Source organism: Corvus cornix, chromosome 26 (assembly GCF_000738735.6).
Source record: "Corvus cornix cornix isolate S_Up_H32 chromosome 26, ASM73873v5, whole genome shotgun sequence".
NCBI classification, from domain to species: Eukaryota; Metazoa; Chordata; class Aves; order Passeriformes; family Corvidae; genus Corvus; species Corvus cornix.
This window is the reverse complement of record NC_046354.1, coordinates 5,828,092-5,854,605: the sequence shown is the minus strand read 5'-3', so window position 1 is coordinate 5,854,605 and position 26,514 is coordinate 5,828,092. Positions and strand designations below refer to the sequence as shown.

The 26,514-nt window shown below is 46.7% G+C and overlaps 1 protein-coding gene across 1 annotated transcript in view; it reads left to right on the top strand.

Moving 5' to 3' along the window:
- The window catches only part of PPP1R12B (protein phosphatase 1 regulatory subunit 12B), a 130,395-nt gene that overhangs the window by 16,957 nt on the left and 86,924 nt on the right, over positions 1-26,514 (top strand). The window contains 5 exon segments of the mRNA XM_039565107.1: positions 17,430-17,560; positions 19,053-19,171; positions 22,075-22,234; positions 24,926-25,070; positions 26,434-26,508. Coding sequence (XP_039421041.1) covers positions 17,430-17,560; positions 19,053-19,171; positions 22,075-22,234; positions 24,926-25,070; positions 26,434-26,508 — 630 coding nt within the window.

Genomic DNA, 26,514 nt, shown 5'->3' with positions numbered 1-26,514 from the left:
CTGCGTTGGAAGACACAGACCCCAAGGAAGCAGCGTGGGAGCTGTCAGGGCTGGTGTGGAGCCGCTGTGTGCTGCAGCACAGCAGTGCTGGGACTGCTCTCACCTCGTCAGTGCTGTGTCCTTTATGTTCTTGTTTTGCCTTTAGTTGCTGCCACCTAAATGTAGGAATATTCCTATTTTGCTTCATTGTAAGAATGTTTATGAGAGACACTATTTATGAGGGGCTTGGCTCTGCTCTCTGGAGCTCTCCATCTTCTCTGCCTTGGTTTCATCTTGCACCAGTAAAACGTGATCTCTGATTCTCCTTTTGAATAAGAGGGACAGAGCTGGGCCTTGTTAGTCTGATGGTACCTTTGGAGGAGTGTTCCCGCAGGCTCAAGGAATTGCAGGCTGTGTAGCTGCAGTGGGTCGGGATAGCAGCTGTGGGGAGCAAATGTGGAACAAACATCCTGGTTTTCCCCAAATGTTTTACAGCTTGTTCTCTTTTTATCTTTCTGCAATCTTCTTCAGCCAGGTTTTTTTCCCCAAGGAGTTTATTTCTGTGGTACCCTACAAATAGTATAAACCACATTTATGATGCCACAAAAATCCATAAGAAATGCTATTGGGAAATGGGGTAAGTTGTTTGGGTTTTTTTGTTTTGGAGTGGGTTTTGTTTCTTGTTTTGGTTTGGTTTTTTTCATTTTTTAAGCTGAGCTTTTTCTCATTCATGTCCCATTCATGTCTCTCATATCTTTTTCAGTTGCAGAGACTAGAATTTATTATGATACTGAAAATCTGGTTCATTATATAGAGGCCTAATGGTATTTTATGGTTTGTTTTGTTCCACTCCAAGTAATTTCTAGAATTTGCTTTGATTTCTGAGCTTGGAGCTGATATTTTCCTACAGCTATTTGCTATAATCCTAAGAGCTTTTCCCTGAACTTAGTAATAAGCTCAAAGCCTTTTATTTTGCTACATGTTGTTAGGTGTATTTTGTGCCTGTGATTCACTCTACAGTGATCTGTACTGCATTTCATCTGCTGTTTTTTTACTGAGCAGTTGCTCAGTACTGTTAAGATTCTTCCAAGTTCGTCCTTTGCTTTACCTCTTGAATAGTTTCACCAGCAAACTTCACCTCACTGATCACCTCCTCTTCCAGGTCCTTTATGTAGTACATTTGGTAGCACAGACCTTGGGGGAGAGCTTTCTGCAGAGCTCTCCAGGAAGAAGATCTATCACATATTCTGGTCTCCCCGTCATGAAAATACATTTAATTGTGCAAAGATCTTCCCTCTTACCTGGGCAACTCAGTGGCTTCAGGAGCCTCAGTGAGGGGCCTGGTGAGAATCCTGTAGAAAGTCTCTGTGGATAGACTCATAGAATCTCTGGAGCTGGAAGGGACCCAGAATGGTCATCAAGTCCATGCCCTGGCTCTGCACAGGGCAACCTAAAAAATCACGTCATGTATCTGAGGTGAATGTCATGTACCATTCCTTGTCTACGTGCTTATTTACCTTTCAAAAGACTCCAGTGGCTTTCTGTCACATGACTGCCCTCTGTAGAAGCCTTGGTGGATCTTTTCCAAAGTATCACAATTTCTTATACATCTGCTCTTCTGCATTGTACCATCCATTAATGTGACCCCAGCAGCTTGGTTTTCTTGGGTTTGGTGAAATCTTTCCCTTTCTCCATTCCAGGAGTTTCCTCACTTCTCAGTGACTCCTCCTTTCCATCTTCTTAGCCGTATAGTGACATGCTTGGTGCTTGTCCTTTTGTCTGGTGCTACACCAGGGGAGAGTTAGGCTGGATCTCAGGGAAGGGCTCTTCCCCCAGAGGGTGCTGGGCACTGCCCAGGCTCCCCAGGGAATGAATGGGCACAGCCCCGAGGCTGCCAGAGCTCCAGGAGCGTTTGGACAAAGCTCTCCAGGATGCCCAGGATGGGATTGTTGGGGTGTCTGTGCAGGGCCAGGGGTTGGACTTGATGATCTCTGTGGGTCCCTTCCAGCTCAGCAGATTCCATGATTCTGATACATAGCCTTGACATGGTTTCCAGGAGTGCTGCCCAAGCAGTCCTGCCACCCAAGCGATCCTGCTGTCCCGCTCCTGTTCAAAGCCATTGAGTTTCTGGAGCCTCCCCTGGCTGTGCACCTGCTGTGCCTGCAGCAGGGAACTCACCTGCATCCCATGGCCATCATCACCTGCCCAGCCTTGTGCCTGCAATCCACCTGCTCATGCTTCAAGCTGGGAACTCAGCCTGCAACCAGGGGTACATCCATGGTCTTGGGGATCTGCAGTCGTGTTCCAGTGAGACAAACCCAGGATTGCTCTCCCAAGGATCATTTCAGTGCTTCCTCCTGCGAGCTCTTCCTTCACATCTGGCACAGAGATGGAGCTGCATTGGGATCCCTCTGAAAGTCTTCCTGCGTGATGCTCTTTGTGTCTCTTTACTCTTCAGCAGAAACCATAGAATCATAGAATTATTTGGGTTGGAAGGAGACCTTGAAGACCCATCTAGTTCCAGCTCCCCTGCCATGGGCAGGGGCACCTTCAACTAGGTTGCACAGAGTCTCATGCAGTCTGGCGTTGAACACCCCCGGGGTGGGACATCTACAGCTTCCCTTGGCTACCTGTGCCAGGGCCTCACCTTCCTCACAGTAAATAATTTTTTCTTTATATCTAATAAAAACCTGCCCTCTTTCAATTTGAACCCATTCCCCCTAGTCCTGTCACTACATGCTCTTGTCTTGCCCCGTCTTTCCTGTAAATTCCCGTAAGGCACTGGAAGGCAACAATTAGGGCACTCTGAAGCCTTCTCTTTTCCAGGCTGAACAATCCCAGTTCTCTCAGCCTTTCCTCATAGGAGAGGTGCCCCATCCCTCTGATTAACTTGGTGGCTTTGTCTGGACTGGGGTGATCCACTCAGACGAGAGATTGTCCCATGCCTCTGGCAGCCAGGCTTTGTTGACAAACCTCGCCTTCTCCTGAATTCTCCTGTTCACCATCCAGGTTGTAGGACACTGTTCCTGAGGATTTCCCATACCACCCACCTGCAGGGCGGACTCATGCTCAGGATACACAGTGCAATAAACAGAAAATTCACCATCCTCCAGCTGGACTTCCACCAGGTTTTGATTTACTTCAGGGATGAGTAAGTGCTGTAGTTCACCTGTAAGGCCAGGCAGCTGCCTGGTTGGTGCTCCTGGTGGTTACAGAGGTGAGGAGTTTGCTCCCCCGCCAGCCCTCCCTTTGCTGGATGCATTCATTGCTCTCACCATTTCTGGCTGCGACCTTTTTTCAGCATCTGCCATCCGTGTGACACTGTGGAAGTCCTGTCAGGGCACTCAGTCAGAGTTCGCAGCGGGCTGCCAGGACCTCAGCCACGCGGGGCATGTGCACAGCACTGAGGCAATAGCTGGGTTTATGTTACTCTGAGGAAAACATAAGAGTTTGTATCAGATCTGTATTTCTTTGATCACGGAGACCACAGTTCCTGATTAGACTTGAAATGTGCCACTGGAGAAAGTTGACACCTTGGTTGTGTCCATCTTTCAATCTACCAAGGTATCTGGTGTCGTGCTCTTACAAAGGGCAGTGCATGGCTGCATCCTTGGCACACTCAGCTACCCTGTGAGAGTCTCACAGGGCAGTCAAGCAGTTCCTGTCCCTCTGCACTGACCTTATTCCACAGGTCATTTTTCTTTAACAGCTCAGTGCTCTCTGTACCATATTGGCCACTACCTCTCTTTTCCACGGGCATCACAAGAATGGACTCCGTGCCCTTTCTTTGGACTGCCGATGGCATCAGGAGGGGAATGTGCTCAGAAACCAGCAGTGAAGGATTTTGTTACTGGTGACTGTGCTGAGATTTGCTTTAGTTTGTTTCTCACAGGAATAAAAAAACCCAAAGACACTTTGCTATGACTGAGCAGCCCTAACTGTGTCAATTGATTTCTTTTTCTCCTTTTTTTTTCCCCTGTGAATAAAGGCAAGTGCAAATGAGCTCTGCCTGAAAGTGTGGTTGGCATTTGAAAACTCATACAAATTGGATCCTCAAACATATGTATTTTTCCAGTATTGGGAGTTCTTGGAAAGTTTTTACCTCTGCTCTGGAGCCAGGCTGGGAGAGCTGGGGGTGTTCAGCCTGGAGAAGAAAAGGCTAAGAGACTTTAGAACTCCTTTCAGTGCCTAAAAGGTCTCCAAGAGAGCTGGAGAAGGACTTTGGACAAGGGCCTGGAATGTCAGGACAAGGGGGAATGGCTTCCCACTGCCAGAAGGTAGGGATAAATGGAAGGAATTCTTGGCTCTGAGGGTGGGAGGCCCTGGCACAGGTTGCCCAGAGCAGCTGTGGCTGCCCCAACCCTGGAAGTGTTTGGGGCCAGGTTGGATGGGGCTTGGAGCAACCTGGTCTAATGCAAGGTGTCCCTGCCCATCCTTTTAGCTATTGGAAGGGGCTCTAAGGTCTCCCTGGAGCCTCCTCTTCTCCAGGCTGAACACCCCCAGCTCTCCCAGCCTGGGTCCAGAGCAGAGGGGCTCCAGAGCTTTTTTTGGGGTTTTCCTTCAAAACCCAAACCAGTCTGGGATTCTGTGAAGGGATGTGCAGATTCTGTCATAGGACCATGAACTCCTGTGTTCTCCTTTACCTGCTACACTAAAAATGCAGCTGTAGTCCGGGCTTAAATTGCTATGTTTAGATAGGTTTATTTGCTGTGTTTTGGGAAAATAGCTAGCTTAACTTCTGCTATAATTATATCAAGGTTTCAGCAGCATTTAAAAGAGAACATTTCCTTAAAGCTGCAGTGTGGTAAGTGATGTTGCAAATCCCAGTGATGGCACTAGAAATGGAAATGCTGCAAAATCTTAGCTGTGGGCCTGTCAGGAATAGTGTTTTTAGAAAGGTTTCTTTATCCAGCCCCCTCTTTGTCAGCTCCATCACTTGTTATGCTTCAAAAAAAAAATCTGTGTCCTCTGTCAATGTGGAGCCTTTTCCTGCTGGGAATAGTGACTGGTGGTTGAGCCATGGTGGATGCTGGACTCTTGTTCAGGTGTGGGCAGGAAGAGTGGCAAAACTCAGAAAAACCCTTTGTTTGCTTGACTGAGAAGGCTCTGAATGGCACAGGACTGGAAATTGCCCAAGCAAGCTGCCACACATCTGTCTGGGGATAATTTTTGCCTCTAGGAGCACAAGGACTGATCCTCAGAGAGGTTTTAGCCACTGAATATGTAACTGCAAAGTAGCAAATTCAAACTTTCCTGCACACTACCAGACTGGAAAGGTAGTGTGAAAAATGAATAAATAGAATTACTGACTGTATGTTTTTCTTTTTATATACCAACTTCTTTTTTCTGGCCATAAAGGTGAAATTCAGATCTTGGAAACAAAACTTGATGTGGCTGCAAGACAGGGATGTGCACAGAAACCAAGGGCCTGTCAGTCTGTGAATACTGACGATGAATCCCTCCAAGGAATCTCCCCTTGCTCTTCACGTGCAGTTGTGTTGAGGTGTTTCTGCTCACAGCCACTGGTTTCTAGTCACTTAGTGCTAATTGAGCGTTTTTAGCATTTGCTGGAGCTCATGAAACTTCTCCTACGTGAACTTTGGTGTCTATAAGGTAGAGCTGGTTTCTGTGAAAGCAGTATTGGCCCTGGAGTGACTTGGATGCTTTCTGTGTTGAAAAATCCATTTTTCCCTGGGCTGTAGGCAGCATGAGCTGTCTGTCTTGACATAAGCAAGATATTATGTGGCAGCTTAAGACTATCTCAGTCCTTCCCTTCCTACTGCTCCTGTTATGTGCCTTTCATACCAGTGCAAGTGCTTGTCTGGTCCCACTATGAGCCAGTTTAGCTCCTGGATCTGTTCAGTGGGATATCAAATGAGTGTCAGTGCCCTTGCTGGGGGAGAGGGTCTGCTGGCAGGGTATAAGGCAGGGCGAGGGCAGCCCTGGCTTCAGCAGAGCCTGCTGCAAAATCCTGCCATGGCAGAGACTAAAGAAAGCCTGGAGTGATCCACAGAGATTTCTCTGTCTGCCTTTGAGGTCTATAGTTAGGCAACACAAATCTCACCTTTAGTTTGCCAAGTTGGAGCTAAAATCATTTGCAGCTGTTTTTCCATGTCTCTGCTGGGGTAGGAGAAGAACTGGCGAGGCTCTTCCTGTAGAGGACTCTCTGCCACATCAGAGGGGCCCTGCCTGGCCTTCCCACCCCACCTTGCCCTTCCAGCAGGTGCTGTGTGGTGTGAGCGGAGCCACCCTTCCAAGTAGGACACAAAGTGATTTTACATTTTCTTCCCCCATTACTGACCAGGAGAGTTCCCATTTGGCATTGGCCATACCGTGCTGCTCGGCCACCACCACCAGCTCTTCAAGGCAGTGGGGTGAATGTCAGCCCTGGGCTGCAGGACACCACCTTGGTTTGGCTGAAGCTGATCTAAGGCTGCATCTTAGAAGTTTAGGATATGCTTGTGTTGTAGAGATGATGGAAGAACCATATCTGTATTTGCTTGTGTTGTGAAAATGAAGTCTTTAGGAACTGCATTAAATAGTGCAGTGTAGCCCCTGATGGAGCACCTGTCAGGATAAAGGACTCTTAGCAGAACATTTCTTTGCTAAGCAAATCTGCAGTACCTAAATTTCCATTTTTCACACAGGAGTAAAATGCTTGTGAGCTTTCTAATTATGAAACATAGAGTTATTTTGGGCAGGAACAAAAATTTCAGTCATTTAAGGGCAAGATTTTATATAGACTGTCTTGATTGAGTGCCAGGGAGCGCTGGCTGAGGGGGAGAGAAATTACATACTTAGTGGTCAGAATGACTAAACTGGTGAGACTTGAAAAGCCGGTGCTGCTCCACACCATTAGAAAACTGGCAGTCCCTGCTTTTTAGTGACAGAAAGACTTTATTTTTAGTGTTGGCAGTTGATCACGTACTGGACTCATTTCAAGCTCTTCTCAGATGGTACAAAACATTAGCCTCTGACTGGTGTTGAAATAATGGGTATTAAAAATCATGCTGGAACTAGTGGGATGATGATGATGATGATGATGATGAAAAGGAAGGGAGTAAAATTATGATCTAGACTGAATTCTGAAGTCAGTCCCACATGGTCTGGTGCTGGTTTAGAGCTGTGTTGTGGGCTGTGAACACAAATGGCAAACCAGTCCATCGGCTGCAGAGGAGGAGCACTGTGGAAGTGGAAAATCAATGTCTTGGGCCCTGTTTGGATGAGAGGTGAATTCAGTGCAAGTTGCTGGACACATGGGAGCACAAATGCTGTGAGGCTGGAGGGGTTAATAGGACCATAAAACGTCCTGAGTTGGAAGGGATCGTGGAATCCGACTGCTGGCCCTGCACAGGCACCCCAACAATCTCAGTGCCTGAGAGCATTGTCCAAACACTCCTTGGGCTCTGGCAGCCTTGGGGCTGTGACCATTCCCTGGTCCCTGGGGCTCTTTGCATAGTGAATCCATGTCTGTGTGGTCTGTGCTGATCTTCCTAGGTTTGCCAAAATACTCTTTGATTAGAAATGTTAAGGAGCAAAGAGCTGGCAATCCTGTGTGCCTGTGCCTGGCGTCCTAGCAAGAGTAAAAGCAGAGCAATTTAGCTTTCTTCCCATTTCCCTCCCCTTTCAGTAACACAGCTGACCTTCTCTTTCCTTCCCGCAGTGGCTCCTGTTTCTTCACAGAAGCCGACCTGGAAGCTTTGGCCTTCTGAGGGCTGCCCCAGTGAGGGCAGGTCAGGGAGAGAAGTCGGGGAGAAGTGAAGTGTGGTGCTTCAGCACTCACTGGCAGCACCCTCACTGCAGCGCATGCAGGAGTCCTGGCAATTCTAAAGAATTCCACAGACATTTAGCCAAGCCATCTCTGCTTTAGTGCAGCAGGTATTTACATCTAACTCCCTGTAAATAAGTTGATGGCCCCAGTGCATATATGAAGGTGTGGGGAGTTTCAGAATGTGGCTTCTATTCAAAGCACTTCTCCACCTGACATTTCGTGCTGCTGTTTTGTCTTGGAAATGCTATGTTCATGGTATAATTATGCCTTTGCACGTATTCCTCTCTTCCCATGTGCTCTGCTGGGTTTTTTGTTGTGCTAATCATTGTAAGAGATTTGTTGTTGGTTTCTTTTGATGACTGACGTGGATACTGCTGAGTACTTCTCGTTGTGTGGGGAGTTTTTTCCAATGGAAAAATCTGGCATAATCCATATCTCTCTTCCTGCTTACACGAGAAGTATGACTCAACTGTTGTTAAAAAAATGAACCTCCATAGCTAATTAATCAGACTAGAAAATGAATCTTTTTATCTCATTTCGCTCCCTTTCCCCCTGTTTTCTTTAAAACAGAATTTACCTCTTTCTGCTGGTTCTAATGCAATTGTTTCAGAATTGGATTTGCCAAGGATTTTAAAGCATAAAGATTTTAAAGCTGGATTGGTGGTACAGAAGTGCCCGTGCAGGGTGTCAAGGCATGAGGACACACAGAAGCTGGGCCTGAGGAGAGAGAAGAGGAGGTGCAAAAGCTCTGTGGTTTTGCAGGAGCAGCAGTACGAGCTGTTTGTTGTTCCCCAAATCACTGGTGAGTGTAATCTGTGCTGCCAGAGATATGGGGATCACTTGGAGGTGGAATTTTTTGGCAGTGCCGGTTCTGACAGAAGCCCCTTAAGAGCAGAGCTGTGATCATGGGACACCATGGCAAGGTCATACCTTCCAGTGCCGACAGTCCGAGTGCTGACAGTTGCCAGGCTATTTTGGGAGCGCTTTTCCCTTTGTTTTCTGTGAACTCTTCTCTCTGTGCTCCCAGATTTAACCCTGATGCTGTTCAGCTGTCATCGGCCCTGCCTTCATTTGTGGGTTTGAGGTGTATGTTGACATCACGTATTTACTCTTGCCTTGCATTCACTGGAAGATTGACTCCCTCCATCTCCTGGCTAACCTTGTTCCATATATTTTAGACTTATGGCATGAGAACATTCGAGAAGTGATTCTTGTCATTTAATCCCTTTGGCTGTGCTGTGACAGCATGACTGAATTGCCCTGCCCAGTGTGCTTCCAGCCCAGTGTGTAACAGTTAATGGTGCTGCTGGTGTCAGTGTTGGCCTCTGGTTTGCAGGAACCCTTTAGCCATTTCCAAAACTCCTCAAAGTGGTCTTGTTACACCAGTCCTATATAAAAAAGTTGTTGTAAAGAAAACACTCTCAAAGCTCAGATTAAGGAGTGATCTGGTGGTTCTTGGCTCCAGGAGGGTTGTCCTGTGGCTGCTGGTCAGTCCTGGAGGGTGAGGTTCAGCTCACCCTGGTGTCGCTGGATCTGTGCTGGTCTGCAGGCAGTGGGAAAGGGCAGGCACATCCCACCCAGCTTGGACAGGCAATGCCCTCTGGGCACATCTGTGTCTTTACATTTTGAAAATGTGGATGAAACTGATCCTTTGCAAGGCAAGGTGTGGGAGTACATGGCTGGGCAGGAAGAACCATGGCAAGCTGGGCTTAAGCCTGCTGGGGCTCTTGTGGTGGTCTTGGGCTGAATTCAGACTGCACTTGCATGCACTCAGAAACCATTCTGCTTTTAGGCTACTGCTTTTGGTGGCCTGTATTCACTCCGCCTCTGCACTTAGCACAATCTTTTAATAATTTGAGTGTACTGTCTCCTCTTGGTTTGTCTGAACAAAACTCACTTTTTTCATCCCATGTCTGATGCAGAATTTTTTGTAGCTCCTGGGTGGTGCAGCCTCTGTCACCCAAATGAGTCTACATCAGGTTTCCAGCATGAGGACATAATTTAGGAGGCAAAAGCCAGAGGCTTGGGCACATAAAGTGTCAAAGCCGCAGAGGTGAGTCAGGTCTGGATCAGAATGGCTGCACAAATCTGTCTTCTAGTCCTTCCTCACAATTATAGAGTTCCCTGAATTTTCAAGGAATAAATGTGTCTGTGTATGTCTATATGAACATATATGCACGCGCTTATGATAATCCACACACAAATCCACAGCCTGGAAGGGCAAGGAGAATTCACTGCTGGCACTGGAGGCGCTAGATTAGGAGTCTCCTGAGGTATTTGCCAGCTGCAGTGATTCCATGGTGTATCTGTTGCTGTTCTGTACCTGACTGGCACTGGGGTATGTTGAGAGCTGGGTGCTTTTCAAGCAATAGCAGATGGTCCCTGCTCTGAGGGTCTCTCCATCTGAATTGTAAGTGGTTTCCCCATTTGGAAGGATGGAGTGGCTTTCTGGGCGCTCTGACATATGGAGAAGGCTCCTGAAGATCATTTCAAGAATGATGGATGTGTGGTTGCATTAAAGAATCTCAGAGGTGTTTGTCAATACTTTGACTCAAGAGTTACAGAAGGAGGAACAGAGGGAAGCAAACCGTGTCAGGGAAGGGCTGGGCGTGTAAAGAGCTTTGAACATGGTTCAGCACTTGATTTCTGGATTGGAGGAGAGTCTGGTAGAAGAATTAGTAATGGGGGTTTCATGAGCAATCTGATTTAGCAGCAGCAGCATTTTGCACAGGGCAAGAGGTACCACAGTGCTGGGAAGCCCTGGAGATGGGTGTTTCCTGGAGTAATCAAGAAGAGCTGAAGCATGGCCTCTCCTGGCCCGGCGTCTCTCATACTCCATTTCAAAAGCCAGCATGTGCCTGAGCAGCCAGTTTATGTATTGCATTTATGTGTAACAAGTGGAACTGCCAAGTATGATTTCCATGTGGGAACCATGGGGATTGCTACCCAAGGATCCGACACAGTAGGATTACAAGATTTTCACTCTTGTGTACAGAGAAGTCACCGAGACTGGGTTCTGTCACAAGACTAGGGTATTCATAGTAGAAACACGTAGCACAGCAGCCAAGCACACAGCCCTTTCTGCTTTCCCCTTCCTGCATCTTCCTTCTGCCTTGAGCAAATGCATGGCTTCTCTCTCTCAAATCCCAACCAACCACATAGGGAGCACCAGGGAATTAAATACAGCCAAAGTTAGCCCACAGCAGTTATTACAGGTTTCCTGGCTGGCTGATTCCAAGCTCCTACATGCTGCTTTATCCCATGATCATATGGCACTGGGGGATGTGACGTGTTATTTGTAAACTAAGTATTGGCTCAGAGGGGCTGCGGGGAGCAGCGCCATGTGCTCCCAGCCAGGCTCCCCCTTGTTACAGGTATTGCTGTTGGCAGGGCAGCACCTTGTGCAAGCACAGGGCAGGACATGGCCCTGCTGCTGAGTGGCTCTCACTGACATCCTGGCCAGAGCTGTTCTACCTGCAAACAGCTGCACTGAAAGTTGTTCATGTATTTATGCTAAACCACTGAGAACTGGGCAAGTTGTGGAGAAAATAACCACCTTCACGTGGGTGCCTGTGACAGCCCTGCAGGTGTGCAGTTACTGCCTGGCTTCTGTGTTCTTCTGGGTTTGTAACCACTTTTCTCCTTGTGGAGGTGAAAAGGTATACTTTTTTTTCCTCTCAGCTGATCCCAAGCGATTTCTTAGGAATTTGTCAGGTGGTTTAGTTGCTCTCCTCGCTGCTATCCTGTGTGTATCTAATATGTAGTGGAATGTAACACCAGTCCTAGGCTGGGGCTTTGCTAAATGTGATGCACCCCTAGAAAGTGAGCGGTGTCGCACTGTTCACACCTTCTTGGAGCCCAATTCCCAGTCCCCTGAACCCTCAGTCTCATCCCATCTGTCTCTTTTTCCTCCCTGATCCTCCGGTCTCTGTCCCAGGGGATGCCCAGGAGATATGCAAACCAAACCCTTGGCAGGCAGCTGGAGCAGATACTCATCAGGGCTCAGTGGTGCTTGTGCGTTCTGGGTGCTCGGAGGAAAGAGCAAACACAACACCATTGTAATAATGAGGTTTCATTCAAGATAAGATCAGATTTTGTCTGGTGGCTGGACAAGCCTTGCCAGATGAGCCAAGTTGTTCTGTCCCATTTCCTGGTGTCCCCGTTTCGTTACTGTAATGTAAACTTCATGCTTGGAAGAAGAATGCCTTGGCAACAGCTCCTGGCAAAACTCAAATCTGCAGTGAGTGCCCCTGGCTGGAAAGGGCTCCACCTGTTAGCTGCGAAGGGGGGAAGCTAATATGCCGTATCTGCAAATTTTAGAAACTGAGCACTTCCTCCCTATGGAAAAACTGCTAAATGCTGGTCTGCTGCCAGGAGCTGGAGGAACTCCATGAGCTGGGGATGGAGACTTGCCCAGCGATGCCTGGGATTTAAATCCTATGAGCCAACTTTCTTTGCGTGTTGAGTGGGTAATTCTGGGCACTGGATGCGGTTTGCATCAAGGACTGCTAAAACTGTAATACATTAGTGCCGTTCCAGAAGCCCTTGAAGCTTATCAACTGCCAAGAAAAATACAGGGATGGCAAGAGATTAGCCTGCTGAAGATCCACAATGAGAGGGAAAGATACTCACCCTGTACTCCCACCCTGTCACATCACCCTGAAGGTTTTGTTAGAGCTTGTACAGAGGCAGAGGATAAAGAAGGAATTAAAATTTTAAAGACAAAATTGCTATGCTCTGTAGTTAACCTTGCTTTTAGCCTCTCCTACATGTGAACCAAGCAGCTGAGGGTTAGCAAGGCCTGAAATGGAAAGAATTAAGCCTATCCCTCTATTTTTCTTCATGCCTGATTCCAAGGGCAGTTTAAGAGAGGGAGTGTTTCCTCACATGAAGTAACTACCCACCAAAAGGGCAACATTACTTCTCAGCCAAACTCTTTTTGACTACCTCCCTTCCATTACTTCCCAACCAACTCTTTTTGACTACCTCCCTTCCCTTTGGGGGCTGAGGGCAGGTGTCTGCTTTGTGACTCTGCTCCCCGAGGTCGTGGTCCTTACCTTGTTCCTAAGGAATGACGGATCAAATAAGAGAGGAGAACTCTGCATAGCAATAGATCCTCTTGGGTTACTAAACTTATCCACTCTCCTAAATTTAAGGTTGGAGGATTAGTAGTCCTTAAAGGAGGACATATCTACCCCTCTACTTCCTCTTTGTCCTCTTCTCCTTCCTCCAGTAACCTCAGGTAACCCAGCTGGCTCAGCCTGAAGGGGAGCTGTGCCCCTGAACCCCAGTGAAGGCGTTTTTCCTACAGGCTGGCTCACAGGGCTTAATTTCAGTAGATTTGCACAAGAAAACACACAGCAGAGATGTGCTGGAGGGGTATCAGCAGTCAGGGCTCTCAAAAATTTTAGGTGGACAAATGTGTGCCCTAAGTACTTCTAAACAGTGAGAATTTTGTTCTGTAGTGTGTGTCTTGGTTAAATGATGTCATGTATGAAACTATTAATACCATTAATGTATGTGCAAGTATGAATTCCCTGATAACATCAGTGCTAATCAGCTGATAACTTAAAAGTACACACAGAAATAGATTGCAACCCCTAAAAGCTGCCATTTAATCTGTCATAACATTTTTAAAGGCTTTCTAAAGTTCTTAAAGTTCAGAAGATCTTTAGAAGTCACTAATTTTACTTATTATCCAAGTTGTTGACCTCATAATTCTTGCTCTGAGTTGTGTTAAACATGTCATATCATGTTAAGATATGAGAATTGTATTCTTTTAGGGTGTCTGACTAAAAAATTATGTAAATAATCCCTTCCGTGATAGTTTCTTACATGACACCATGATGAGATTTTCAGAGCTGAGCAGGAGTTACTCAATACTTTTTTGTCAAATGCCATTTTTGGAAACTCCTTTTCCACCTCAATTTTTCAAATCTTGGCCAATGTAATTAGTAGCATGTAATGATACAACAGTGCAAAAAATTCTTGCATTTTGATATTTAAAGTAGGCAAGGTCATACCTGTCACTTAAAAAACTGTTCATGTTACTCCAGTCTGTGTGTCTATTCCTGTGTGTCATCAGCTTGCATTAAAATCAGTATTTGCCAGGCAGTGTCCCATGGCTGGATCACACAGGTGGAACAGCAGCTTTTCCTTGGTCACATACCTTGATCAGCTTTTCATGAACTATGGAAGAGTGGAGGAGGGTTGTTTCTCTTACATATTAAGGAATACTCTGCTGCTCCATTAAGGATACTCCACCTTTGCACTTGGCTTTCTCTTGGTGGTAAATGCAGACAGCAAGTGTTAAATGGTCCTGGCTCCCTTGGGAGGTGAGTCCCTGCTGCTGTCAGCACCCACAGAGCCCTGACACCTCATCATCAATTGCTCTCTGCAGGAGCCAGGAGAGGCAAATCACTGCAGATTTCAGTGTAGGAACAGGTGGGGATTGATCCCATTATCCTGCTGGTTCTATGGATGCATTCCATCAGAAGCAGGCAGGATGGGGACCAGCACAGCAGCAAGGCCAGCAATAGGGAGAAATTTAAAAGAGTAACAGGGGCTCTTCTATGCATTTAAACAGGTATTTAACTTTAGAGTTCGGTCTATCCAGTGGCTTGAGCAAGATTTCCCTTGGCTGATTCCCAGGCTATGCAGATGAAGTAGGTGTATTTGATAAACAGTGTAAATATAATTCTCTATCAAATATATACAAAGCTCACGCTCTAGCGACATTCTCCAGTCTAAATTTAGATTCCCACTGGAGCTGCAGGTAACACTTGAACAAACCCAGCAGAGTACTGAGTGTGCACAGGCAGGAACCATCCATCCACCTCGCTGCCTTGGCTGATAAAATTCCTCTGTGAGGCTCTGGTGTTGTGGGCAGCCAGAAGGGATTGTGCCCGAAAGAAAACCACTGCGTGGGTGAACCTTTCCTGGCTGTTTCCAGAGCAGTGTGAAGTCAACACTGGTGGTGTTCCCAGGTCAAAATGTAAGTAGCTCATCAGGAAGATGTTAAGTGCAGTTTATTTGAGGTGTGTGTTGGGAGAAAGCTTAAAGTAAATCACAATAAATATGAGTTGCAGTAAAACAGAGATTAGACCTGAGTTTTGCAGGCTCAGACTTGAATTCTCAAAGAATTTCTCCTTGAGCTGAAGAGGGATTATTATGGATCCATGTGTATCCATGCCCACCTATGCGTGCATCACATCCTTTACCTTCCTGCTGCATTTCAGTGCGTTGGTACAGACAGAAGACATTAATAGATTTGTTTGTGTAGTTTGCAGGATTATGGAAATCAGGAGTTTATCCTTTTTACAGTATGTCTTAAAATTAATCACATGCATATTGGGCACACAGTAGTTCCCCTGGACAGTAGGAATATTTGGCTTGTGTTTCCTGCCCTCATCACCTGCTGATACTTGGAGGCTACATCTGTGTTGCTGAAGCAGAAGGAGCAAGTTGCAAGGAAAATCCTGATTAGATTGTGAGAAGAATTACCCACAGAGAGGATGGTGAAGCACGGGGATAGGGAGTCTCCATCCCTGCAGGCTGAACTGAAGCAGGCCCTGAGCAGTGTGATGTAACAAGATTTAGCCCTGCTTTGAGCAGGGGGTCGGACCAGATAAACTAAAGGAAGACCAAACCCTTGCTCCTGAGGCTGGTGGTAGAACCTGGTTTGTGTCCGCGTTGCTAAGATGTAACCATGTCTTGCCCCATACGCATGGACCGGGGCTCCTCCAATCTTATGGCAATGCTCTTCAGTCCCCAAGATTTTTTGTGTTGAGCTTTTTTTTTGAATTTTACTGCTTGAAATAATCCAAGAGAAGCCTCTCAGAGCAGGGTTTACAGGACAAAACTGGTTTGGGCTTGAGGGTGGGAGGGTGTTGATGGACTGAGTAGGGGGGATGCAGCCAGTCCAGATGGGGCTCAGCCGTTCTGGGTTTGGAGCAGCCCCTGAAGTAAACGACTTGTAGACTTCTGCGTGTGCTTTTCTGGCCAAGGTTCAGGTAAACCAGTTTAAAGCAGGGCCAGGAAACACGCTGACACTTTCAGCACAGGCACAGTTGAGACTTGAGCCTGCTTCTGGGGGCATCCTTTCCCAGTGCTGTGGATGTTCCCTGTGTTGTCTCATGTTTGTCCAGTACCTGCACTAGGAATTAGTTATCTGGAGTGTACTTCCTTAGAGATTTCAAAGGTGGGCTTGTGTGTGGCTGTTTGTGAACCAAGCAAATGGAGGACTAATTCGTGATTGTGTCCTAAGCGGACAGTTTGGGGTTTGCACTGAGAATCATAGAGTGTCCTGAGCTGGAAAAGCTCCACAAGGATCATCCAGTCCAACCTTCCTTGCAGTAAAAATAGCAAGAGCTGGTTGTCCTGGTCCAGGACATGCTTCTCCTTTGACATGAGCAATGCAGCACACATGAATGCGTTGATAAACCAGGATTGTTTCTTTTTGGTGTGTGTGGATATTGATTCAAGAGGATTTCCTCATTTTTGTTCCTTGCTGGGACAGGAATAGATGGATAGTCAGTGCTGCTTGTTTTAGATGGATCATCTGGGGGTCACCTGACTGCTGTAAACAATAGATGTGCCCACATCAAGCTATGCAAAAGGATCAAATGTTGGGATTTTGGAGGAATTCTGGACAAGCTGTTTCCCTCTCTAGTAATGAGGAGCTGGGTTTCTGCCTGGGGATGGACATGCAGTAAAAAGCAGTCCTTGCACCTCCTGCTCATGCCCTGTGCTTCCCAGCAGAGGCACACACATTTGGATGTGTGTATTAGGTTGCCAGCTCATCCTTGAATAGCAGCTTCCAGTGAACTGTAAATGCAACGCAGAACATGCTGGAGCCAGGAATTCGAGGAAGGAGGAATTCCACCCAACAGAACTGCTGAGACTTGAAAATCAAGCTAGGTTTTCTTCTGGCAACTTCAAACCAGGGAGCTCTGTGTAAATGCAGGCTCAGGAATGACTACAGCAGCTAATCAAGGGCTGTCATTCTCTTCAGCAGTTCATGGGGCTGTAGAACAAACAGGGAAAGTTTCCTGTGTTAGAAAAACAAAGAGATATTGCTGAATAAAGAAGTTATTAAGTTCTCTAGAACTCTGCTTTTGCAATGATTACCTCTGTAACTGAGCTGCTTTAGTCTGGCTCCTGGAGCTGCTGCTTTCCCTTCTCATCCCCGCCCCTAGTGAGGCCTCATTGTGTTCACTGTTACAACCTTTATTCACTGACATTTTGAGGACCAGTATAATCTAAGTAAATACACAGCTTGCCTTGCTTAGAGGGATTTGATGCTGTACGTAAAACTAACGCAGATCCATTATTTCAGCGTCCCTGCTGTGGGGAGGGAACTGTGTGCAAGACAGGAAGGAGATCCGTGGTGAAAAGTGAAGTTTGAGCAAATTCAGCGGTCTTCTATCTGGGAACTCTTGAGTTACAATTAATTTTTGGAAGTTCTGAAATTAATTTGTTTTAGTTCACAAATTGAAGCTACCCAGAGCTTTAAGGTGTGCTTGCTCACGGCATGGGAAGTTCAACCCAGAAATTGCCTGCTGCCAATAAGCTTCCAATGAGGGTTGTATGTTTGATTTAACACCAACACCTTTTTGTTTCTCTCTTCCTTTTCCCTTCAATCCTTCCCCCCCGGACATCTCCTCCCCTCCTCCCTCAGGCCTGTATTGATGAGAACCTGGACATGGTGAAGTTCCTGGTAGAAAATGGAGCCAATGTGAACCAGCAAGACAACGAGGGCTGGACTCCTCTTCATGCAGTGGCATCGTGTGGCTACCTGAACATAGCAGAGTGAGTGAGTTTGGGGCTATTCCGGGTATTTATAACACTTCCCCGTGCCTCTCTCTTCAGAGCAGGTACACAGGTGATGGATACTCTGACCCTTGTCCAATGCTTTGGCAAGCAATGCTGAAAATAGGTGCTTTCCTCTTGGTATTGAATTCTGAACTTCTGAGGATTAAGGTGAAGCCTTCAACTGGTTGCCTTTTGCTGCTGCCATTATTAGACTGTCTTATGATTCATTAGATACTTTAACTAAAATGCCAAGCAAAAAGGAAATGGGAGAGCTGGTACAGGGATGTGTAGTGAAGGAGCTCCTCCATGTGAGGGTGGTGAAGCCCTGGCGCAGGGTGCCCAGAGCAGCTGTGGCTGCCCCTGGATCCCTGGAAGTGTCCAACACCAGGTTGGATGGGACTTGGAGCAGCCTGGGACAGTAGAAGGTGTCCCTGCCCATGGCAGGGGTGGGACTGGATGGGCTTTATGGTCCCTTCCAACACAAACCAGGCTGGGATTCCGTGACTGCCTTTCCTTACCACAGACTGGTATGAGCAGTGCTGTGGTTAAGTGGAGACTTTCAAGTTCAGCTGTCAATCCAGCACCACGAATGTGTTCACCACTAAACCTCAAGGGCCACATCCACTCATTTTCTGAACACTTCCGGGGATGGTGACTCCACCACTGCCCTGGGCAGCTGTGCCAGGGCCTGACCACTGTTTCTGGAAAGAAAGTTCCCCCAATACCCAACCTGAGCCTCCCCTGGCACAGCTTGATGCTGTTTCCTCTTGTCCTGTCCCTGTTCCCTGGCAGCAGAGCCCAACTTCCCCCGGCTGCCCCCTCCTGTCAGGGACTTGTGCAGAGCCACAAGGTCCCCCTGAGCCTCCTTTGCTCCAGGCTGAACACCAACCCAGTATTCTTTACCAGTCATACTGTGTTTATATATTTAGTCCGCTACAGCTACCAGAAGGTTTCCAAAATTTGAATTAAGATAACTATTTCTTAAATGCATTGAAAATAAATTATAAAACCAAGCAACCTCACCCCACCTATATTTGTGTGCTTACATAGATACTTCTTTTACTTCTCAGAGTTTTACTGATTAAAAGATGTACAAGCCAAAGAAGACATCTGTTGCTCTTGAATGAACTTTTGGTAAAGTTATAAAAGGACAAATTCAAAAACTGATGATACTTGATGAGGCTTTTTTTAAAATTAGTATTATTGCCTTTTCTTCAAAAAAAAAAAGGGACAATCAACCAGGTTAAAGCAAGAACAGGGGTATTTAAGTAACTATGGAGAAAGAAAAACTGTGAGCCTCTGAGCAAGGACCTTGCATTTACAATGAACGTTTTTAGTCTAGAAATTGGCTAAGAATAAGGTCCTCATTTGGTAACTGAACTTGCATGAGAAAGACAAATACTTTGTCGTGCTGTCTGACTGCCTGTGTCATTGCTCTGAAGCCAAGCACACGAGGTGTGACTTGCTGGCCTGGGTGTCCTTGCTGCAGGTACCTGATCAGCCACGGGGCCAACGTGGCTGCTGTGAACAGCGAGGGGGAGGTCCCGTCCGACATTGCAGAGGAGGCGGCCATGAAGGACCTGCTTCTGGAGCAAGTCAAGAAACAAGGTAAAGGAAGGGCTTGAATATGTGAGCGTTGGGACCCCTAAGAGCTTCTGTATGAGAATTCTGCTGCCTTGTTCTCTGTTGGTGAAGAGAACTGAGATCTGGCCCAGAAAGCAGCAGACAAGTTTTGCTTTGCTATCAGGACACTGGAGCAGATGCAGGAGGTTTGTTGTCTCTGTCCTTGGGATTCTTCAAAGCAAGACACCACAGTCCTGAAATCTGATTCATCAGATCTGGTTCCTTTAAAAGTGAGATTTAATTCTGCCCTCTAATACCAATGGAAGGTCTTGTTTCACTGAGACTTGATGAAACCGAGGTGTGATTTACAGGACTGCCAAAGGCAGGGACCAGGAAATGAATATTCCAGGCCTGGAGTGACATGCTTTATCCTGATTTTTCCCTAGATTTCTTCTGCCATCTCCCCTTTCTCATCAGGTGTGCCTGGCTGAGGGGCTGCTCTCCAGGCTGTCCCTGCACAAACATCCCTGGCTGAAGAATAGTTTGGAGCTGGTGTTAAGAAATGCTTTATCAGTCTAAAATTTTTCTTCATACTCACGGAATTCATTTGGGAGTGGTTGAACGTCTGCATGTGTGTGTGAGAAGTTTAAATTGTGTCTATGAATTTCATCAAGAATGTTGGACAAGGAACCCAAGGAATTCCTGGAACTTCCATCTTTGGACACAGTTAAAGCTCAGCTGCATTCATGTCTGAGCTGGGTGATCTGGCTTTGAAGTTAGCCTCCTTGGAGTGGGTGTTTGGGCTACAGATCCCCAAAGACTCTTTCCAGTCTGGATTATTTTATTCCTGTAGATTTTGGGGAGGGGGAGTGGGAGTGGGAGTTGCTTGCATGCTGGATTGAATCCAGTCTCTCTATCAGATACATTTTGACACATGGTGGTTACTTTATTTTTTTAAGGTATAATTAGGAAGGGGTCAGTGCTTCGCTGCTTTGTCACCTGTGTTAATGGTCCAGGGCCACCAAATTTGTCAGGCACAACTTGCCCTCAGAGAAGCCTTGTTGGCTGTCACCAGTCACCTCCTTATTTTCCATGTGCCTTAGTGTAGTTTCCAGGAGGATCTGCTCCATGATCTTGCTGTACACAGAGGAGAGGCCAATTGGCCTGTAGTGCCTCAGGTCCTCCTCTTTTCCCAGTTTAAAAACGGGGGTTATGTTTTCCATTTCCCAGTCTGTGGGAACTTCACCAGACTGGCACAACTTCTCAAACAGGAGAGTGACTTAGGCACTTCCTCCACCAGCTCCCTTGGGACCCATGGATGCATCTCACCAGGGTCCATGGACTTGTGCACCTTCAGGTTCCTTAAATGCTCTCAAACCTAGCAATAATGTGGTTGAAACCGTACAGGACATTGAGGCAGTGATTCTGCCTCACCTGCAGGTATTTTGCCTGACACTTTTTGGGATTCTGCTTGCATTGCCTCACCACATTAGTGGCATCCTGCTAAGATGCCCTGAAACAACCATCTGTCTCTACTGAGAAGATTCCCATCACACAGTTTAAAGGATCATAACTGCTGGAGGAAATGGGGTTGAACTTTAAATAAGCATCTGTCCAGCTCCGCAGCCTGTCCTCAGCAGGGGCTGTGAGCAGATGCCTGCTCCAGACTGTAACAACAGCTCAAGTGTGTACAATTCCCCTCCCAGCCTCCAGCCACTGTGCCTCCAGAAATTCCTGAGCCAAACTGGCTTTCTGTGTACTTGTGAGTGCCCCGTGGCTTTCTGTTTCCTGAGCTCATGCAGCCCTCCTTAGGAGCTCCAACATGTCCAGCATTGTGTGTAATAGCTACAAACTTGTCTAGTCCTTCGTCTGAAGCCAGTTTATTTCTGATCTTTGCAAAATCCTGCAGCAGCGGGTCTCACAGCTCAGACTCTGAGTTAAGTGTTTTCCTTGGTTCTGTTTTAAACCTAATGCCCCATAATTTAATTGGCAATCATGTCATTCTTATACTGAAAGTATTAATCCATAGGGACTCTTACTTTTCAGGACTCTTCCTGATTTTTGAGATTTGTCATCTTCTTGTTTGTATTTTTTCCTAAGTGGGAGGGTTCTACTCTGATTAATCCTGTTGGATTGGTATCAATACTTGTGATTGATATATTGTCCTTCCATGATCTCATTACTGTGAAAACTGCACTTAGGAAAACAAGTCAAGGTTGGTTTTACCTCTCACTGGTTTAATGACAGTTGACACAATCTGTCAGCCAGACACACCTCCCTCTCCACGTCATCCCCCTGCCTCTCCACATTTCCACCTGCTCCTAAGCAGTCACTTAGGCCATCAGAGTAGATTTCTTCTGGCCTTCTCATGCCAAAATGATTTCAAATTGTGTTTTGTCAGAATCTGGGGGTTTGCTGCTCAGTGGAATAACTCAGTACTTCTCTCAGCATGCCTGTCATGAATGCCTCTGGAGCAGTGCAGATCCCTGTGTGTGTTACATGCAGAGTGTCCTGAATTTGGAGTGAGCACAGAGCTGAGGTCAGCGTGCTCCTGCAGGAGACATCTGAGGATCCTCAGACTGTACCCTCAGTACAGGTCAATTCAGTCAGTTAAGCTGTTGTTCATGACTGTTGTTTTGGTCTAGGACACAGCCCATGTAGAATTCAATCCTTCTACCCTTAATGCTCAGCTGAGCTTTTAGTTAATTGGGCTGGGTTGCAACCACTGGCCCAACTTTCAAAATTTTTAACTCAGACAGTTTTTGAAGTCTCTGTCAATGACACAGGAGCTCTCCCAGTTCACAGAAAAGGCTTTTGCTGATTGTTTTGTGGAAGATCAGAAATAGTTTACTAATATTTTATAGCAAAGGGAATGTAAGGTAAGTTTAACAAGTACTTCAGAGCTTTCATCTCTTGTTCATCTCTTCTTCTGTGCTTCACCCCCTTAGGTGTAGACCTAGACCTGTCAAGGAAAGAAGAGGAGCAGCAAATGCTTCAGGATGCCCGGCAGTGGCTGAACAGCGGGAGAATTGAGGATATAAAGCAGCCCCGGACAGGAGCCACAGCTCTTCATGTTGCTGCAGCCAAGGGCTATTCTGAAGTCATGAGGTAGGAGCTCCTCCCAGGGCTGATGTGTGAAATTAAGGCTAAAGAAGACATCTTGCTTTACATTCAGAGAAATTTGTTCCATACTGAGATTTTCAGGCTGCTGTTTCTCAAAAGGCTCTTGTGGTTTTATGTGTCCAACCATAGTGGTTCACCCAGAAATACACAGGGACTGGAGGATTCCCTTTCATACCTCCAGGCCTTTTTGAAGTAATGAAAGCTTTTTGGAGAGTGAGGTATAAATTAGGAGGTCTCTAATTTTTCTAATCATGAGGTCTAATTTTCACTGTTAGGGTAATAATTTTAGGACTAGCAAGCTAAACAGTATTAGGGGATAAAAGTATAATTTTGACATACAAGTGACAACACACACTGCATGACAGTCACAAACATGACCAGTCTAGTGGGAAAATGCAGTGTTCACCCCTGTCTCACTGTCCTCTACCCCTTCATGCTACTGCTCCTGCAGTGACAGAAGGATTCCAGCACCTGACAGCTCTGCTGCCCTGGCACTAAAAAGATTATTATGAACATAAACTTGCCCAATTTCCTGGTAAAAAACATTAATATTGTTACAGGTAATGTCAAATTAAGGTTTCCAACAGTAAAGCTTTTTCTCTGCTCTTTCTGTCTGGGCGGAGCTGCCCATAAACATAGAGATCATCAAATCACAGACTGGACTGGGAGGAGCCTTAAAGCCCATCTTGTCCCACCCTCTGCCATGGCAGGGACACCTTCCACTGTCCCAGGTTGCTCCAAGCTCCAGCCGACCTGGCCTTGGACACTTCCAGGGATCCAGGGGCTGCCACAGCTTCTCTGGGCACCCTGTGCCAGGGCCTCCCCACCCTCACAGGGAAGGAATTTTTACCTCATATCTAATCTAACCCTGCCCTCTGTCCCTGTGAATTTATTCCCCCTTGTCTTGTTACATGCTCTTGTAAATAGTCTTTACAGGGTTACTCTATTGCCCACGTTAAAATCCATTCTGGAAATGTTCATCTATCTTGATCCTAAATTTCATAATTTTAAGTGACATGACTTGATGTCTTAAGAGCTGTTTCATATCAAGCCTCAAGCATTTTATTGTACTCCATGTTTCTGATTTGTATTCAGTCATTAGAACTTATAATTGAGTGATGAGCTGTCTGTGCCTCTACCATGCCCAAGAACAGGAATCTAACACAGCTCATGTGAATAGAAATGTAATATCTCTGAATCTGAGGTGTTGGTCCCATGGCCTGTCAGGGGAGGGTTGTGAATCCAGTGCTCCTTGATGAAGTTCAGTGTGTGCAGGGTGACTTAGTTCTGGACAGCCTCTCCTTGGCATTAATTGTGGTAATGATAAACACATCTCACAGCAAGCTGACATTGTTGCACTCTTGTGTATGTGACGGCCGTGCTGAAGTTCAAATCCAGAGCTTTAGTGACTTAAACCAAAGGGGCTGACAGCCAGGAGCCAGCTAACTCTAAATGAGTCGTGGAATTTGTCTGTGACCTTGAATCTCTTAGCAGCTCTGTTTCTCCCTTCTGCCAGCTGGAAAATCAACAGAAACTCAGCACCTAATTTACAATTTCTTTCACAGAGAAGCCCACAGCTGCTCTGCTGTGACTGTGTTTTATTTAGCACAGTAGCACATTGGTGTAAAGCTGCAGGAGTTTCCAAGCTGTTGGTGACATGTTGGGGTCGTGCTGGATTTCCCTCATGCTATGCAATGGTGGCTCTGGATGGGGGAATTTCCCACAATGGAAATTTTCAGGAGCAGTTTTACCAGACTTGCAGAATTCCCCTGGGATGTTCTTCAATATTTAAGCAATTTGGATAAGAGTTTTGATACAGGAGCTGCTCAGTGATCAGGTGAGCCTGATCACTGCCACACCAGTGTGCACATGGCTCTGGAGCTCCAGACTACTACCCCTGACCCTCTTGTGTTTGTTTTGGTGTTAAATATTCAAGCTCCAGGTGCTGTGAAACACCAGTGTTCTGCTCTGATGGAGAAGGGAGGGTGGAAGGGGCACAGCAGTGAAGGTGAGGAAAGGAGATCCCAGGCAGGTTCACTTGTGGAAGATTTGTTTGAAATGTGCAAGGGCATCTCTGAAAAAATGCATTTGGGGTTGTTTAATCCAAATGAGGGTTGTTTAGCATACAAGTGTCACCTCTGTCAATGCCACTGGTGCTTCCCTGGCAGTCCTGTTGGTCTCCTTGTCGACCACCCCACACTGTGGCCTTGTGCTGTTGGAGAACCAAGCTCAAGCTCCAGTTCCCAAATGTCCCTCTCCTGGCAGGTGCTGTGCTTGGCTCCCTGGCACAGGGATGGCAGTTGCAGGGATGCTGTCTGTGTGCTCAGTGCCTGAGCCAGTCCAGGCTCTCTCCTCCACTGGAGCAGGAGTTCAGACTGGGTCACCAATGCCAGATGGGAAATCAAGGTGTTCTCCCAATTCAGGACATGCTGAAAGGGACTGTTATCAGTTTGACATATTCCAGCAGGTTTTACATCAACGTCACTTTTCATTCATTGCCCTTTCCATTACAGTTTCGAGCACATCAGGTGGGATGTCGCTTTGGTTAATAACCAAGTCCAGAAGCTCCTGGCTGCTAGGAAGCCTGGCTACCTACTTGATGCCTAATAGGGGAAACTCTGCTCTGCCAGGAAGTCATTCCTGATGAGCAGAGATCAATCTTGCTTCTTTCCTCAGGCTCCTGATCCAGGCTGGGTTTAATTTGAACGTCCAGGACAACGATGGCTGGACTCCGCTCCACGCTGCTGCTCACTGGGGAGTGAAGGAAGCGTGTTCCATCCTGGCTGAGGCTCTGTGTGACATGGACATCAGGAACAAGCTGGTCAGTACACAACTAATGCAGGGTATTCTATAGCCAGGTTAATGACAACTATTGCCTGCTGCATGATCATGGAATCATAGAACCCCAGACTGGTTTGGGTTTGGAGGAACCTTATAGCTCATGGATTTTCAAGAGCTTGTCCAGGGCTGTTCTTGGTGTTCCCATCCCTGCTGGGATGTTCATACTGGTCTGTGAGCTGCTTCCCACTGGAGCAGGGTCGGGTGTGCCATGGCAGCCTCTGGGGGAGGAGAGAAGGTTGGATGTGCTTGGAGGAGCACCAGGGGATGAAGGCTGGCAGGAGGATGTGATAAGAGAGGGCCCTGTGTGTTCCAGATGTGCTGGAAACTGCTGGAACATAAGTGCCTCCATGAGAAGCCCTTTCAGCCTGGTGAGCTCTTTGGCAACCAAAATCTTTTCTGTTTAAATGCCATCAGATGCTTTTCCAAAGGGATGTGTATGGGGTCTTGTATCATGCCATACTTGAAAAGAAACAGCCACAATTGTATTTGTTCCATTACCTGCTCCTTCCAGTCCAGAATTGTCTCCTTGTTGGGTCAGATGGACAAGGCTACCTTTTATTTTTGACCTGTAGCCATCGGGTTTCATGGCGTGTTGTTAATGAAATGACATTTAGAGCTTTAGTTATGGTGAAAATGTAACCAATTTCTTGGTTTGTGCCCTAGAGTATTTTTGTAGTTTGTTTTAGTTTATAAATGCCCATGGATGTGGAAATGGATCCCAATTTTTTTGGCTTCCTTGGCAGCCTTTCAGAACCTTTAAATAAATGATGGTAAAGTAACACAGAATCAGAAATATCCTGAATTGAAGGGGACCCACAGTCCAACCCCTGGCCCTGCACAGACGCCCCCAAATCCCACCCTGGGCATCCCTGGCAGCGCTGTCCAAACGCTCCTGGAGCTCTGGCAGCCTCGGGGCCGTGCCCATTCCCTGGGGAGCCTGGGCAGTGCCCAGCACCCTCTGGGGGAAGAACCTTTCCCTGATATCCAACGTAAGAGGTCAGTCACATTCCCTCTCAGTGCAAGAGTGTCCTTTTTAGAAACTTGGAAACTCAAACATAGTCCTGGCTGTTGGATTCGAGCTGCAGCAACCAGGGAGCTGCACTGCCCTGGTAAAAGTTGCTCACTGAACGTAAACATGATCTTAGAGGTCTTTTCCAGCCAAAATGATTCTGTGATTCCATGATCACTGTCACATGGGTTTCCTTGCTCTGGAGTGAAAGAGAGTGTCACTCACCATTTGGGGAGGGAGGATGTGGAGCATAAGCACTGGTAAATAGGACTTTTTGGAACATTACCACTGTGTCATCTCAGATATCCTCTTGTGTTCTCTGTCATTGCACCAGGGCCAGACTCCCTTTGACGTGGCTGATGAGGGACTCGTGGAGCATTTAGAAATGCTGCAGAAGAAACAGACTGTGGTGAGT